This window comes from Grus americana, chromosome 13 (assembly GCF_028858705.1).
Source record: "Grus americana isolate bGruAme1 chromosome 13, bGruAme1.mat, whole genome shotgun sequence".
NCBI lineage: Eukaryota > Metazoa > Chordata > Aves > Gruiformes > Gruidae > Grus > Grus americana.
In genome coordinates this window covers 4,756,000-4,774,252 of record NC_072864.1, presented here as the reverse complement: position 1 = coordinate 4,774,252, position 18,253 = coordinate 4,756,000, and the positions used below count along the sequence as shown (strand labels likewise).

At 35.8% G+C, this 18,253-nt stretch overlaps 1 protein-coding gene across 3 annotated transcripts in view; it reads left to right on the top strand.

Annotated features, from left to right (window-relative positions):
* The window catches only part of CDH13 (cadherin 13), a 500,702-nt gene that overhangs the window by 218,593 nt on the left and 263,856 nt on the right, over positions 1–18,253 (top strand). For all 3 annotated transcript variants that reach the window (XM_054840727.1, XM_054840728.1, XM_054840726.1), the window contains one exon: positions 15,623–15,775. In XM_054840727.1, coding sequence (XP_054696702.1) covers positions 15,623–15,775 — 153 coding nt within the window. The remainder of the gene's footprint in view (positions 1–15,622; positions 15,776–18,253) is intronic.

The window sequence follows — 18,253 nt, the reverse complement described above, 5'->3', positions numbered from 1 at the left end:
GAAAGCCGCGTGCGCAGATCAGAGCCACTCAAAGGCTGCTCTGGCATCCATATAACTCCCAGTGTGAATCTGCCTCCGAGGCCCCGTTGTGCCAGATGTTACCAGAGCACAGCTCGATGTGGCTTTTTTCTGTTGGATCTTGATGTGTCTCGTAGAATAGCAGGACCAGGCTATATCAGATTCATTCCTACTAAACAGGTTTGAACAGCTTTTTTTAATACAGGTTTAAAATTGCTTTAGCTTACTCTGGTGGATGCAGGAGAACCTCCTTGACTGCTAAGCTCATCTAGAAGCAAGACCTCATTGCTACAAGAGAGTGAATTTCTTTCTAACATTTAGATATGTTATACAAATATCCTTTTTTTTTTTTTTTTTTTTTTTTTGGCTCTGGTTTATTCAGTGTGAAGCCTTTTGCTTCTGGAATGTCTTTATTCTTTTTTCTTCCGTCTCAAAGCGTTAAACCGATTTTTTCGCCACACTAATAGCTACATTTACATTCTGCAAGACATAGAATGCACAGCCATTATCCACCAAACTAATGTATGGAACAGTTTAAAAATTTAACAGTTTAAACTTTCACAAAATTGTACCATTAGCTTTAAATTGTATTTTTTGACATTGAACAATGTTATGGTAAGCAATTGTATGTGACTGGAAATCATCTAATTTTTCAGAGTTAGAAAACATAATGCTGCTACAGGTAGGGAAAAAAAAAAAAAATCTTGTATTTAGCCACAAATGCATTTAGAAGCCTGGAAATGTTTTGCTTGTTTCTTTAGGAAAAAAGTGATGTTTTAATTGTATAATAACTGTAATTAAGATTTATGTATTGATAACTGATAAATTCACAGGCTGATACTAACTAGCAAGTTTATAAAATGTACTGTTGCCTTAAAAACCAAAACAAAACCAAAACCAAAAACCCACACAACCAAAGATTTAATCTATTTCTATTGCCTACAATTTTTTCTTGGCTTCAGGCAAACATGGGGCAAAAACAAACCTTTCATTACAGGACCTTGTGTGTATTTACCCTAGTTTTGTTTTTCTAAAAAGTGAATTTCATTCAACTTCAGTAATAGAATTCCTTTTTTTTTTTTTTTTTTGTACTATATGGGTTCTTGAATGGTAAAATTTTAATTGTTAATATCTGGTGATGGGAGCTTGAAAATATAATTATTACAGTAATGGATTATGATAGGGAATATTTTTTTCCTGCAGGCTTAGATGTCATGAAATATTGGGGTTTTTTGAAGGTGTATTTGTTATGAAAAGACTTAAGCTATGTATTGATGGACTAGGTTTCACAGAAAATTGAAAAGCTCAGTTGTACATAGGAGAAAAACAAAGATAAGTGACCAAGAGAAATGTTTTTGAAGCTGAATATTTTTTGTTTGTTTTTTAATGGTGATGTACATGATAACAGTAATGCCTGTTAGGTAGCTTAGAAAGTTATTTTCTAAAAAGAATATAGTATAGATAGTATATTAGTGATCAATCTAGAGCTTCTATAAAGGTCATCTTAAGCTTTGGGGAAGTTTCATATTTAGACAGACCATTTACAGTTTAAGCCCATCTCTAATGGTTAAAACATCCAAAGGTTACTATACGTAATCTTTAAGAAAGGAAGATATTACTCAAGCTTTTACTAAATCTTCAGTTTGTAAATTTAATTTTTTTGTTGTTGGGAGTCTTTTGCAAAAGTAGGGAATGCTGATTGTGAGACTTAGAACTTCATATTATTACATAGTAGCTTTATGTGTTACAAAGTGGAAGTTGAGGAAAAGATATTTGTTTATAAATGAACTTTGAAAATTGGGAAAATATTTTGAAGAATCCATGTCATCTGATTTAAAGAGCATTTTTTTGCTTGTGATGGTGAACAAGATCCTGATTTGGCTGAATTCTTGCATAAGGCTTCTTAAAGAAATTACATAAATTTAAATACAATGTAATTAATGCCTCAACAAAGTTAACATTCAAAGTTTGCTTCTGTGGATTATTTGTTATTTATTCTTAAAGAGATATCAATAAATCTTCTTTATAATCTTACAATCACCTGTTAGAGCTAAAAGCAAGCAGTTGTGCAGTTCTTTCCAATATCCTTGAAATGACCTGTGTTTTAACTGATTTCTGTAGTAGTTTTTTGAAACTTATGGAGTTTTTTTCCGAAATGAGTCATTAGATTAAATCAAGTTAATATTTGTTTGCTGGCAGAGCAAATCAGTGGCAATTGAGATACTTAAGATAATACTTGGTAAGTACTGTTGTTGTAATAGCTCTCATTAACTTAAAAGGATAGTTAATAGCACCTGTATTTTCTGTTACAAATTTGACCTTTTTCCACAGCACAAAGGTCTGGTAACCCTAGGTATACAATATTACTGCTTTGTGCTTTACTTCCTTAGTAAAGCGTTTGTTCCAGCAGTACTGCAGGTTTTGATATGCAGTTTGGTTCAGTGCAGTGAACTGAAGTAGTGATTTGTATCGGTAACTGCGAATGATGAGCATGTATTGGACTTGTTACCTGCAAGCCTTTAGGTGTCTGTTATTTCCCTTGCTGACTAGTGTAGACTGAAGTGAAACTTCTGAAAGTACATTAATATTTGCATGTACGTGCATTAAACTATCTTAATATATAAATGCCATTTTTTTACACATGCATGTGTTTATGCATATGTATTTCTATAAATATGTGTCAATAGGAGAAAAGACTGAAACAAAGGCATCCTTGCTTGGAACAAAGACAACTTTTGACTTGCTGAGTCAGAAAATGTAGCTATTATGGATAGTTAAATTTTATGGCTCAGCTTCTAGTATTTAGAGGAAGGAAATGATAAAATTTGAATGAACTATCACACTAACCTAGGGTGATTATTTTCTCCATAAATTGAGTAATTGGTGTTGCAAAATTGAATTAAATAGTTTTGCAAGTTTAGAATTAGATATACTGAGGAATCCTGATGCAAATAAACATGAACAAGATTTTATTATGATTTTGTTGGAGCACTTATAAAACTACAAACAGGTGAAGACCTTTTTACAGTGTATATATGGAGATAAAGTAAGTTCTTGGTGGGCACCAGTAAAAAGAACCATATTGATTTCATAATAACTACTAGCAACTTGTGATACGCTTGATCCATTTGTGGGGTTTTTAGAAATTTTAAAAGTACACTCCAAAAACCTTCTGTATTTTTGTCAAGTGCCTTAGAACAGACAATCCATTTTCTGGGGCTCTACAAACACCTTGAATTATTGTATGTTTAGCATGTTGTATCTTGAGATACAGTATGCTTGTACTGAAAGCTGTTAGGTAGAAATAAAACTGCCATGGAATAAATGGCAAAACCAGTGAAAATGTTGGAATCAGAGATTCACCTTTCGAGTTTTCTACCTACTCAAATAATGATTCTACCTTATGAACTGATTACTGGTTTTACATAAACCAAGCAAAAGTCAGTCTGGTAGGTACTTATTTTGTGTTTTTTAAATATGTACAGCTCTTTTCAATGTTAGTATGAATAGTTTTTGTACTAATAGCTTAATGTAATATTTTAAAAACTACCTATTTTTAGGTTTTTAAAATGTCATTGATTCTCTCATTTAGTCACAATAGACTGCTTTTATTTCAAATTAGAAACAAATTTATTGAGGTGTAGTTATAACTTTCAAGTATATAACATCATCACTGGCTACTGCCACGTTGTTTTTGTGTTAGATCTCCAAACACAGCCTAAGCAATGAGGGCCTGAATAAACACAAGTTACAAGAGATTTTCTATTGACTCTAATAGACTTGGAGTTGAGGTTGGTCACAGTGTGTCCTGTAATGTCGAACTGAAACCGTTTGCGGAAACTAACTTTAAAATGAACTTCAGTAGATAAAGGAAGAGACGGGAAAATAACATTAAAGAGTGTTCATGGGTATTTGGTTTTTGAATTTCGATACTCCTTAGGACTTATTGTTTTCCTGTATGTCTATAAATGTAGCAAAAATAGCCTCTGTTATGTCTGCTTGTTAAAACATATTTTCTAACTGTTGACAAAATTACTTCAGAGATGTTTGATAAAACTAAGCGGTGTGTACTGATGGTTTTGTGCTCAAAATTCTCAGCTAGGCAGTAGAAAGTTCATCACTGAAGAATTTGAATGGGATGTTGGACTCAGCTACACAAGAGTATACCGTACTCCATTAGTTCAGAGTTGCAATTTTTTCAGTCTCATTCCATCTTATTAGCATTTTTGTTACAATCTTAAAAGATTTGTGCAGACCTGTGGTGGTAGGACATGTTACTTGGATAAAGTAGGTTTTTCTAGACATCTGGTTCCCAGGCTAGACTTTCATTTCTGGCTTCCTGTTAGGCAGCTTTTCACTTATACTTCCTCTTTTATTAAGTTTAAGAGTTCCTCTCAGTCCAGGTTTGTCACATACAGGTCTTGTCTTGGAAGGCTGTTTCAGGTATTGCTATTAACTGAAAAGGGTAGAGCTTTGTAGCACAGTGAATGAATATTAAAGTTAGGTAACTTTTAATTCTGACTTGAAGACAGTAATAATATACCTGGAAGACAATAACTGACACGCTGGACAACAGTGTACCCTATGTATTATTGAAACTTAATTGTTCCATTACTCTAGAGATCTTCCAGCTTTTAGAAGTTCAAATCCAAGTTTTAAGTTCTGCATTTTGACAATTGCTAGTTCGGAAATTGTGTGTTCTTTCAGCTAATTTCATGTTGATTGATTGATCCATAATTCCCCAGCATGTTTCCATGAGGTGATATACATAGAAGACTGTATTGCAATTATATAGTAATCTGAAAGCTTCTTAAGAGACTAATGTAACTCTGTCACTAATTGCAAATCTATCAAGAAAGATGTTTGCGCATTGGAACCTGTACTTTGATGCAATACGTTTCTAATTCTAGCAAGAGTCAAGCATTCAGTAACATTAAAAACTGACCTCTTTAAAGTGGGAAAGTGAATCCAAGTTAGTGGTAGCTTTTAAACTGTAAGGTGATAATACTTGTGAAAAGTACTGTGGATTGCAAACCTTTACCTTTGGGGAAAATGGGAGAAAAGCAGGAAGAAGAGAAAAGGAGCAAACTATTTATTGGAAAGATCATAATAGAAGACCGAAGGCATGTTTCACCATGCTTTGTTGGTGACACTATCACTGACAAAACCAAATTCTTTCAGAACCCCAAGTCTGGATAAACTTGGAATCTGAAGCTTTGTTAAGGGAGGCAAAGTCACTTAGGAATTGCTAACAAAACCAGTTGCAATCAGTGCTGTTACTATTAAAAATAAGCTAATCAAGGAATGGTGGTGTTAAAATGCTTATCGGCCCCATCTGGAAATTAAGAACTAAAGAAAGCTAGTATGTCCTTTGGACCTAGAAGAGAGCATAAAGGCGTGAAGCTCCCAGAAAACCAGAGCAAATGCCTGGGGCTGCCTGAGCCTTGGCGAGGGAGGGAACTGCTGCGCTGTGGTGAAAACTTGCACTTTTTGTTTCCTGAGTGAACATGATGTGTATGGAGATCCCAGATTTCTGTAAGCGTTCCCTGGCTGGGTAATCATGTCTGTGACACTCTGTGCAATAAACTGGGTAACACCTCACTCAGCAAAGAAATACCAATTTGAGACTAGGAGTCATTAAGAGATTTGAAATGCTCTCTAGTAGTAGCAATTTCACCAACCATGTGGATTTTTTCACCTCTAGTTAGTGAGAATTCAATCAATCAGAGCTGCAGAAACAAAGGTAATGTAGCACAATTGGTAGTATTTGCAATAGATGGAAGACAGATGGAGGGAACTTAAAAAAATAAAGGAAGCACCTGAAAAAAGAATGTAAATTTAACAGAACAAAGTACAGAACCAAAAACATTTCTGAGAATCAAGTATTTTTGCATCCATTTATGTGCCCATCCAGTGATCTAGGAAGGAAAGCAGTCCAGGTTTCTGGTATTAGTTGTGGGCTTCAATCTGGATGGTCGCCTTTCCACGGAGACAAGTGGAACAAGACTTGGGGTTCAGTTGTCATGAGCTGCTGCATGTTACTTGAGATGTGCTGACAATATAGGCTTTCTTCTCACTTCCCACAGGTTAAAGGTGGTCTGCCTTAGCTTAAATCCTTTATTTGATCTTAAGTCAGGCTGAATGTTATACTAAGTGTGAGTAGGATTCTTGCCTAATTGCATAGCTGTCATTGTAGATGGGTCAGGATAGAGCTGAATGGTGGGTTTGTATCATAAATGAGGACAAATCCGAAAAAGCTTCCCTCTGCCACCCTTGAATTCATTCTAATTCACCCCTGTTCAAGTTATGTATTCATATATAACTGAGTTTCCAATGAATTATATTTTGTCTATTGTTTCAGCAATGAATTGGAATGAAATCAGGAGTAACAATAATTATACTTTTTTTTTTTTCCTAAGGCTCTTGCAGGTACATGTATGTAGGTAAAATTTTTGATCTGTTTTGTGATGACATTGTTAAGTTAAAGGGCCAATATCAGAAAACACAAATTATATTCATTATTCATGACTCTAAGCTAAATGTCTGCCTATCATTTCTAACAAGTTGTAGCTTACTTACAGCTGTTTTGAATTGACCTGTGATGGCTAATCTTTTAAGATGAAAAGGGAGGTGGACCCATTGTTAAAAACTGACATGAATTTAGAGAATGAAAATTAAATTCCTTTGTAGCATAAAACACCATAGAGCGCTGATACTAATAGAAATATTAAGTGTTTCATTAGATTAAAATATTTAAAGTTTTAAATATCCGAGATACCTGTCAAATATAACTGCCATCTGTCCTTGACGGAAGTGCCAACATCTGCTGAGATGCAGACCTGTGACTTCTAGATAAGTTTCTATACACAGAAAAATATTTATCTTCCTACTATGACCTTCCACGCACAAGACATGAGCCATGGATTTGTTTCCTAGGGAACTAGTGACTGAGGAAAATCTATAATTAGATCTGTGGGTTGTTTGCTACAAATGGGAATTGGGTGCTAAGCAGGTTCTTACCGTATCCAGAAGTATTACACTGACTTCATGTAATGGACCCAAATTTTAAAAAAGTGCCCTTCATCATGATATTTCTTTTTAATATCTTCAATTACAAATTTTAAATACTTTTGATAGAGTACTTATTCCTCTAGGTTCTTTTAACTGCAAAATATTTTCCTAAGTCAAGACTTGTCAGGCTGCTAGTTAAAGCAAAAATAAAATTAGACACAATCTTCCAATAAATTTCTTCAAATTAAACTGAATTTTAATTTTCAAGAGTGGTTTTAGGTGAATTACTCTCACCAGCTCCATTTTTCTCACTTTACACTCCTATTCAGTTCCTCAGGTTGGCTCTGCAACTTCAATGTCTTACTCTGCAATTCCAATTACCTGGCTGGAAGTTCCCACTTAATCCAGATCTTGATTTCTTTCTTTGCTGCATGCATGGATCTGAACATAACATTTGTAGCTAAGTCCCATGGGCAGTAATTGTAGCTGCAGGGAAGGGAGGCAACTAGGTTTTTTATATTTCCCAGACAGCCCCGGGCAGACTTCTCTGGACCTTATCCACAGATTATTTTAGCCTGAGCACAGTGCAGCTGAGATGCTGCTGTGTTGATTCTATTCTGGTGGTAGAAGAGAGTGCCTTGTGTTTTCCTGGATGCTGCAAAAGTGGCCTTGAGTAATAAATTAAGACTTTGATCTTATTTGGAATAGATAGTACTGTGAAATACCTGGAAAAAGGTACCGTAAATTGGCTCGGTTCTCCTTTTTTCCTGCACTTCTTGTAGACTTAGCTACGTATCTGGTGATTACACATTATTTATTCTCTTCTATGTCCTGAATTTCTGCAATTAGAAATCATTAAATGTTGTCTCTCCATTTCTGCCTTTTTAGATTGGTGATAAGTTTGCAATAGAGCATGTTTATAAATCCAAATAAGCCGCCTCCTTTTTTTTTTAGGGGGGGGGGGATGGGGGGCATCTTTTGAGGAGTTCTTCATTTAATATTGTCAATCACAGTTAGATTTTTTCTAACAACTAACCATAGCTTTTGCACTACTCCATCTGCCTGTCACTCAAAAGACAGTGGTCCTCAAATTTCTCCAACTAACAGGGTTTGTTGCAAGTTAGTAACTTAAATGGCAATTAAAATATGGTGATTAAATGGCTACTGAAATGCCAAATCAGCCAGTGAAATATCCAGGCCTTCTGTGAAAGTACTTCCAGGTCATTTTCCTTTGAGATTACAAAAAACTGCGTTTATAAATTCTGTGCTGTCAGTAGGAGGAAATTGTTGTGTACTGAATCCAGAGTTGGCAGGTATATATGTGAAATCGACTATTACTTAGGAAAAGGGGAAGTGAAAATTATTTGTAATAAATCTTCTCGCTCTTTATTAATTAAGAGTAAAAGGAAACTGAAAGATTACCTGCTACAAAAGAGAATGCATATCTTGGTGTGTTCACTGAATTGCTTTACTTTGGTCTATGAACAAATGCTCGCTGTTAGCTATTTATATTGGTTAAATCCTCAAATTTGGTGCAATTGTAGATGAAGCCTGCAGGCCTCAGTGCTGCAACTGATTCTTCAAGGGGAATTGTTGCATTTGTGTACAACTACAATAATGAACATCAAGCTGAAGGGAGCCGCTGCTGCACAGGGCTTCCACGTGCATAAATTCATTTTGTTTAATTTGGACACCTGTGTGTGCTACTACAAAATTGATCTGAATTTTGTAAAAGTTTATGCGTAATTATGATAAAAAGCCATTATGTTGAGAAAATATTTTTTGATTGAATATCAAATATCCTATTTGTGTTGATTATTCTAAAGACCTCAAAAAATGAGCACTGGTGGTGAAACAACTTCACTGCTTTTTAATATATTGTGTCATTTTCATACATTAAGGTATTTTGTTGAAATATTTATCTATGGAATTTATTAACCTTGACAAATTTCAGATTTAGAATTGTTTTTATTATAGCTGCTAAAACATTGTATTTGCACTGACGTAATGAAATAATAGTTGGTATAGTAACTTCTATAGGAAGCAGAGCCCCAGTCCAACAAAATACTTAAACAGAACATCTACATTTCAAGCAATACAAATTCTATTTCCTTCATGTACATAAACTTCTGCATATGATACCTGACAAGAGTATTCATGTAGTTTTGTTTGGGTTGCTTCAGGCAAGGAACATTTGTACTATGCAGCACCCAATCAGTCTTGCAAACTGATCAAAAATATGCTAAAACTATGTGCTTTAATTCTCACAATGTTGTTCCTAAATTTGACACTTCCTGAAATGTTTTCCATGACAAAGCTCATAGTTAAGATGCTAAAAACCCCTCTTGAGAATATTGGTGTATGATTTTCATTTTCACAATTCATTTAATTTCAACTCCTGATTTTTTTTTTTTTTATTCCCATGTTAAATCTCTGACAGTTGGTATAAAAGTTTCCACATTCAAGGTATTAGTACACCCAGTACTCAATACTTCAGAATTTTTTTACAGCTATTAAAAAGGCTTCAGTTTACAGATGCACTATCTTAATAATACATGTTTTTCTGTTTGAGGAACTTTTTTCTGTAATTCATAAGTCTTAAGAGAACCGATGCAAAAGAATGCAAATAAGAATCACAGAATGGTTTGAGATGGAAGGGACCTTAAAGCCCATCTAGTTCCAACCCCCTGCTATGGGCAGGGACACCCTCCACCAGCCCAGGTTGCCCAAAGCCCCATCCAACCTGGCCTTGAACACTGCCAGGGATGGGGCAGCCACAGCTTCTCTGGGCAACCTGTGCCAGGGCCTCACCACCCTCACAGGGAAGATTTTTTTCCTAATATCTAATCTAAATCTACTCTCAGTTTAAAGCCATCATCCCTTGTCCTATCACTAGATGCCCTTGTAAAAAAGGAGTAATGGCTAATCTTGTAATAGCAGGTTTGCCCAGTGGCTACTGAGTTTTTAATGTTTTAATGTTAAAGCACAAAATTCAGACACTTTCCAGTCATGTGTTTCACCCAGTTAAAACTGAATCTTGGGGATCTGACATAGAAAATAGATTTTAAAGTTTAAAATTACTAAATTATGGCTTTCTCTGAGTTAAATCAAGTCTGTTGTCTACATACGTTTTTCTGTCTCTGGGAAATATATCTATGTATTCTTAGTAGAACCGTCAACAGCATCAAGCAAAATATTTGTAGTTGATGACACAGAAGCAATGCCTGCTCTACTAAATGTAGTTTTCCCCAGCTTTGGCTCCCTGAGAAACCAAACACTTCACCTTGACTTTGGCTGCGTTCCTTTGCCTCGGCTGTCATAGGAGGTTGGGTCAGTGTTGTATATTCCTATTGCTGTCTCATTTCCCTTTTCATTCTGTGCTTCTGGTTTCTGGTGTGCTGTTCCAGCGCAAGCACAAATATTAGAATTTGGGTGATTGACTGGCTGGTTTAAGCTTTGCAGTGAAAACACATGGTCTAGGAGATTTATACAGCTTTGAAAAATCTTGCCTCATACATAGACTAGAGATTGAAAACTTCTCTGGAAATGTTTTGAAATTTAGGACTGTGATATTGCCTGCATTATTGTATTGCATAAGCATCTTTAATTGCTGAAGTTTTGTTGTGTTGTTTATTTGAACTTTGCAAATATTGTTCATATGTGTCTATATTAACTTAGCTTGTGTTTTAGATAACATACTGAATGGGCATTTGTCCAGATGTGGTTTGGTTACTAATTATTTTTTAAGTTTGGTGACCATGAAAGGAAGCTATAAGGCTAACAGCCACGCTTATGTTTACGAACAAGAAAAAAGTGTTACCTAAAATATATGCTGTCGTATATAGTGTGTTGGTTTTATTCCTAACTATCATGAACATTGTTACAGAGGAGCTTTATAATTTCTGTTACTGTTACTTATGTGAATAAATCACCCGGATGTTCTTGGCTATGACCTGTATATTGAATGAATTCTGCAGAAAGTCCTGGTCAGAGAGAAAGCAAAGGTCAGATTGGACCAATGTGTCTCCCTTTGTCAAAGAGCAGAATTTGATTCCCATGCTTAACTAAACTAGTATATCTAGTATTTAATTAATGAAGATAGAGGCATTGAAAAGCAATAGATTTAATGAATTATTAAACTCAGCAAATTATATAAAGTGCTTTCTAACCACAGGTTTTGTATGTTTAGCTTATAGTAATGAAGCAGTTTCTGTTAGTGCTTTTGAATAATAATGGGAATATTTTGCATTTGTTTTGGTTGAAAGATTATTTGAGTCAGTACAGAGCAGATGGAGCCTCTGCCTGTAAAGAGTGATTTTCATTGTGCCAGGACAGGAAGTGTCTGTTTACATATATGATATCTAAACAATGGGCCTAAACCATTGTTTTCCTTTTGTAGAATATAGTAATTAAAGGCAAAAATAGTTCACCTCTTAATATTCCATGGATAAATTTGCTTCCAGGGAGGCTAGGGAAGGAGGGGAACACCAAAACCAAACAACCCCCCCAAAATAAAAAAAACGCACGAGAAACAGTGTAACACTCTGAAATGAAAAGTACAGGGATTTGAACGAAATATTCCTGTCTGAGGGCAGGATTTGTTTTTTAATTAAAAAGTGAAACTAATGTGATGGCTCTCTAATGCAGGTGGTGTCAAGAACTAACAAATTATGGAAGTGGTTGAGGCAAACAAGACAGAAGACAGAACCTGGTAAATAGGGATGGTGCTGTTAAGGACAGATTTGCTGGGGTTGCAGAACTGTGAAGTCTCTCTCTGGGGGTAGTGTGGGTTTTTGTACTTCTATTACTCTTCTTCTCTTGAGAACAGTCTGATTTACTTTTGCGATAAACCCGTAGCAACAGGGGGATCACATTGCTGAAATGAGTTTAGCTGGGAGGGATACATAATGTCAGCTGAAAAATAGCACTTGGTAAATACGTTTTGGCCATGGTTCAGCAAAAAGCAGATCCTGTCAGCTAAGTAACATTCTGTTTTCTTGAAAGCGTCTTTTAGTTGAGCAGAATAATACAATCTCTGCCTTTTTGAAAAAGAAAAAAGAAAAAAAAAATACTGGTTTGTCTTGGATGCTATATATGTGGTCCTGACAAGGCTAGCATGGATCACTTCAGTTTTCAATACATTTATTCTCCAATGTACCCTTGACATGGGAAAGTGTTATCAGGTGTGGGGAAGTGAGTACTGTCTAAGTCTACATCGAATACTGTCGTTTGGGTGCTGGGTGAGGAAATGGCCTTTAACAGTCCGTATTATTGTGGGATGCTCAGCTGGCATCTGTTCTGTCTATGCCATCTGCCCATGCAATGTCAAGGCCCTTCTGAACTGTGAGATCAGAACAAGGGAAAATGAAATAGGTAGAAATTGGGAGGCCAGATAAAGTATGCCTGCCTCATCCAAATTCTTAGTAGGTGGGTGCTTGGGTCTGTGCTACCTTAACTGGACCATTTCCTAAGACTGAAGCGTCTTTATATGCAACATGTAGCCACTGTCACATGGTGCAGACATTTTTCAATATTAGAACCTGCACTGAAGTTCCTAAAGCCATGAACAAATTACAGAAATAAGTGCTTCTGTCTGGGCTTCAGGTAGTAGTAACTGTGGGAAAGTCATTTACGTATTTTAGAAATGTAAAAATGACATCCCAAAGTAAACATTCCAGCAGAAAAAATCTGGCCTTATTTTTTCTCAAGCAGTAAATTGGGAAAGCATCGTTGTGTAAATACATGGTAAGCTAGGAAATTTTCATATGAACAGTGCTGTGTTTATGACAGTATTCAGAATAGCAGTCTTGCCAGAGGAGATGTCAGACAATCCTCCTGTTCTTTCTTCCTTGCTCTTGTTGAAGCACCAAACCATATGGCAAATTAAGTCTGATTTTTATTAAACTTTTCATTGTACTGAGCTTAGTGTGAACTGGGAAATGCACTTTCTTTGAACTATGCAGCCATTATATAAGCATCTTAATTAGGAGATGTTAATGTTCTTTCTTACGTTCCTGGGAGTATGTAGCTCCCTCTTGTGGCTAATTGAACATTTTAAAGAATCATACTTCTGAAAATTACTTTTTGTGCAACGACCATTGCTCTTGAACAAACAATGCAGTGATACATGCAGCACGTCTAACCTGGGCTTCTTATTGCTATATCAAGCATAGGTTGCTGTATCATAAGTCGCATCGTAACTAGATGCATAGATGAATAAATAGATAGGAGAGAAGGGTCTGCACGTACTTGCACCGTGAATGTGACTGCTTCCTGAAGCTTTGAAAAAGCTGAATGGGCACATCCAGTCATTTAGAAAAAACTCTGCTGTCCGGTAACTCTGTTGGTCCTATACATTATATGCTGAAGAATGGTTTACAGCTCAAGTGGGGATGAGATATGGGATGTGTCGTAGCTTCAAGGTGTACAAATCTTTCAGGTACCACATTGGGATGTCTTGCCATCAAACTCAAGGTTAAGATCTTTGCTAAATTTGGAATTGAGAGGAAATTTTCCCTCCAGTCAGATTTGCAGGGACCCTTACTATTATTATTATTACACTCCTGCCTTTCTATCTAGTGTGGAGAAATATCTGCATATGATTATCTGGATTTTTTTCTGATAAATTCCTTTGCACAGCCCATGATTTGTTTTGCTTTCTGTGACTTGTAACAACTGGGGCATTGTGCCTATACTACATCTTAAATTTGTCATAAACAGTGAGGTAATGTTTGATGGCTACGGTGGAAATGGCTGTTGTGTAGACACCTGTGAATTAGATTTTTGTGCTGACCTGTGGCTGACTTCAGGCCTTTCAAACCACTGCTCTTATATTGGATGGGAAGGTGTACCTGTCTTGTAATAAGATCTCAGAAATCAGGGCAAAAGATGATCAATTCATCTTTTCCCTACAAAAGTGAGCAATGGTCATGACATTGTAAAATCGTAAGCATAACTTTACATTAAGAAAAACACTTTTTTTTTAGGCTTAGTGTAAAAAACACCAGGGATTGGGCAAAAAATGAATTGAACAGCAGGAACCTTTTCAGTAGGAACCATTAAATTTCAGTGTCATGACAAAAAAACCTGAAGTCACAAAGTTACTTTGCCCTTTTGTCACCTGCAGTGTTGTCTGCCTCTGTGTTTTGGTATGACATACTCAAAAATACACAAGAAGAAAACTTCACCCATTAGTGTTTCTGACTTGGACGAAGGAAGAAAAAAAAAAGTGAATCAGGTTTTTACTTTGAAATTTCTCCCTTCCCCAAAGGGCTTGAGAATTGAAACTTTATCTCTGAAAATGCCGATTTCCTATTTCCTAACTTGTGGCAATTTTTTCTCAATTAAAATAAAGGAATAATGATTATGGAGTTTAGTCAAAGTCTCACTGCCCAGTAATCTGCAAACCAGCGTTGCTGAACCCACAGCAATAGGGCAACAAACATGTATTTCCTCAGGGACATTATTAAACGCTCTGCATATTTATTATCTCAAAATGGGAGCAGGTCCAGATTTCGAAGGCCACTTTTTCCCTTCCTCTTCATGAGCTGTGATTCAGACCAGCATATAAATATTTGACTTAATGTTTCTGTGGAAATATTAACGATATAAAATCGCTAGAAACAAAAGAACATGAAACAACAGAGGGAAGGAATGGCTTGGCAAGATTGTCAGCCTTAAAGGGCAAGATTAATTTATAATCCTCCTAGATTCTGATGTACAAATACAAATTTGCAAAGCATGTAGCTTATAACAGACATTGTGTAGCTCTGCAAGTTTACATATGCTACTGTCAGTAATGTGAGACAACCTTGAAATTGGATTTTTAGGGATTTTTTTCTTATGGGGAAATAAGGTAGTGATAGTAACAAGGAGTTCCTGTACACACGTGTGTATACATATAAATATACATGTAAATTTGGAAAGTGGAGGAATTCCAACTGTGTGACTAAGCAGAGTTCTGGGCAGGAAACCCAGATATTTTCATGAGTAGTTTTTTCCCTTGGTTTAAAATCCTGGGAAAAGAGGAGTGAAGAAGGGAGTGGTGGGGGGGGAACTTGAAAGTAATCTATTTTGTAATGACTTTATGATGGCTAATAAAAAGAACTGACTAATTGGAAAATAATGTGTGATGGTTCTCTGGTTTTGTAAGGGCTGTTGTGAAATAAGCATGCTTTATGCCACTCAATGGAATTTGTCTTTTTTTGTAAGTTTGTAGCTGTTTTATCAATTTAACTGAAAAAAAAGAAATAGAATTAAATAAAATGTCAAATTCTAGACATAGAGTGAATACAGTAGCAATGGAATAATAGAAACTTTAAGTAGTGAAATAGAAGACAGTAAAGATAAGATAGGAACTGACTAAGGACTTGGCTGGCTTTTCCGGGGGTTTAACACAAGAATTGCATAGTGTTTTGTGAATGATTGAAACTATATTTTACAGTTACATAGTATATATTACCATGAACTGTATTTTATACTGATATATTATTGGCAGGAAACATACCTCAACATTAGGTAGAAGATGTGGTTTTAGAATTACTTTAAAAGTTTTTATAAAACGATGTGTAACTTCTTGTCTTCCACCATGCAGGTCATCAGCAGTGAAGGGACAGAGGGAGCAAAGTTTCGACTCTCTGGTAAGGGAGTAGATCAAGATCCAAAAGGAATTTTTAAAATCAATGAGATCAGTGGGGATGTCTCCGTGACCCGAAGCCTTGATAGAGAAGCAATTGCCAATTATGAGGTGAGTACTTATAGCAATAGGATCTCTGCCTCTATGTTGATAATACATTTTTTTTTAATACATATTTGCTTTTGAAAGGGCTGCAGTCATTGAAGGCTAAATTGTGACTACTGTCCTATAAAATTTCCAGAGGAACTGTTTGTCCTTAGGAAATGGTAAATGTGTTTATTTTTACATGCAATCAAAATTCTACTCTGCTTTCTGCATGTAATCTATGTCATTTATCTTTAGTCGAAATACTGACTGAACATTGTGTATGCATTTGATTTGTGAATACAAAATTGTGTTTGGACAACAGGAGATCTTTCCAGGAAGTTGCCACTAAGGTGCTGCATGGTTATACTTTTTCTTTTTAATTGTCAAGTTATCAATGGAATATAATGGATATCTTTTAATAGAGATAAAGAAGATTCTGTTAATATGAAAATGTTAGCACACACATCTCTGTCAGATGTATGTCTCCTACAAAGATTTTACTAAGGATTCCTTTCCTTGTCAATAAATGCTATGTTTCTCTGCATTGAAATTCCATCTCTCAAATCTGTAAAATAACTGCACCACAATGTCCTGAAATGCATAGTATAAATAGAGGATCTGTCAATTCATGTTTTCTATCTAGCTCTTGAAATATGCAGTCAGAGAAATTGTCTGGCAGCTTTGATCCAGCGAGCAGCAGAATTCAAAATGCTAAATGGCTAGTACGTTTGCGTGTTGCCACTTCTGCCACACCATGAGGGGCTGACCTCCATATCCTCATGCAGCAGGGAGCAGGCGGTACATCTACCCACATGGGGCACAGGCTCTGGCGACAGCCCTACTGCCATCCCTGACCTCTGTTTTGTCTTCTGCTGTGTAGTAATCAATACTTGTACTTTGTGCTGCTTTTCTCCTCCTGTGGAAGAGTTTGCCAGTTAGATGACTAGTCATACTTGCTCAAACAGCACTGCTAAAATTTACCATATGTTGGTTTTCAACACTGAAACATCTATTTCTCATCCAGGTCTACAGTGAAATGTATGTTAACCACTCACATAGGATTTATGGTAGTTACTGATGTCCTTCTTAAAAGAAAAACATTGCAGTTTCTCTTTTTAACACTGTTCCTTGTCTTCATTTACCAGCTGTTTCTTATTTTGTCAGTGGCTTTCCACCTTAATGTGTGCACTATAAACCTTGAATATTTTTTTACTGGGAAATCATAGTAGTCTTTTCAACCTAATGCATCAAACCACAAATGATCCTCCTATCTGATCTGGCAAAGTATACACTTAAATTAAGACAAAAACATTTCCCTAGAGGAGCCTTTTTGAAGCAATGCAAATTATATACAAATAGTGCAGTGTAGTAGATTATGCAGAGCAATGTGAATGTATATCCTAATAGGCTGTAGTGCTTTCTAACCTGTTATATAGCACTCTGCTCAGCATGCTCACTGGCATCCTGTTGTGCAAAATGTAGTTGAAAAGTTCTGTAGGAGAACCCTCAACTTGATTAGTCTGTCTTTTGAATCTAGCCCATTGTTTTCCAATAGAGATGTTTCACGGTGTCAGGAAGGCAGCAGGATTTTCTCCCTGATTTCCTTGGTACATCAAAAGATGAATTACCTGAAAGACCCTTAAATTTCTCTCAAAAGTGTTTTTGTTTTCTGGTTTTGTTTGAGCTCCCCCCTGACTAGTATTGATGTCCTGAAAGAAAAAGTTCAAAGCAAAGGGCAAACAAGGAAAGAATAGATCTCAAAGAAGTTCTTTGCAAGCCATCATACTATCAAGTATATAATCAGTGGTGGAGCAAGGATAAAAAGATGAAATCTGTTTGAATCCTTCCAGCTGCACAGAGGGCTGCTGTACATGAGCACTGATTCATTTCCTATGCTTAGTGCGTATATACGCAAGGGATGAGAATTAAAAAAAATGTTAATAGGGCATAAAATAGAGCTTTGGTGATCACAGTATTTCATAGAACTCTGCAGATTTTACCATCCATGTACCTCAAAATGTAATCTATTATAAAAATTTGTTATTATTTCTTTCATTGAATGTTTGAAATTCTGCTTTTTGCTGCCCTTTTTCTCCTGGAGGAATATTGAAAAACCTGCGGGAGTTTTTCTCTATATTCATTAGAAGAGAAACATGATTAAATTAGGAGTACTCAATTCTACTCAGACAATTGTTGATTGTCTGAGTTAATCCCCTCTTTCTAATGCCTTTTTTAAAAAAAGATATTTTTAGTAAAAGATAGAAAATATTTTAAAATACAGTTTAAAAAGTCTGTATGAGGGTCAGGGCCTGCCAGTCTATTTTGTGTAGCCCATTTGCATGGCAGTTGTGTTTTCAGATGACTTTAGATTTTTTGTCTGTTAGCAAAAGAAACTCAAGCTTGCAAGAGGAATATAAGGCATCTACGTTAATGACACCCCACTCCCTGAAACAGATTTATTTATTCAATTGATTTATGAGTTTATTTTTTATTAAATCAGTT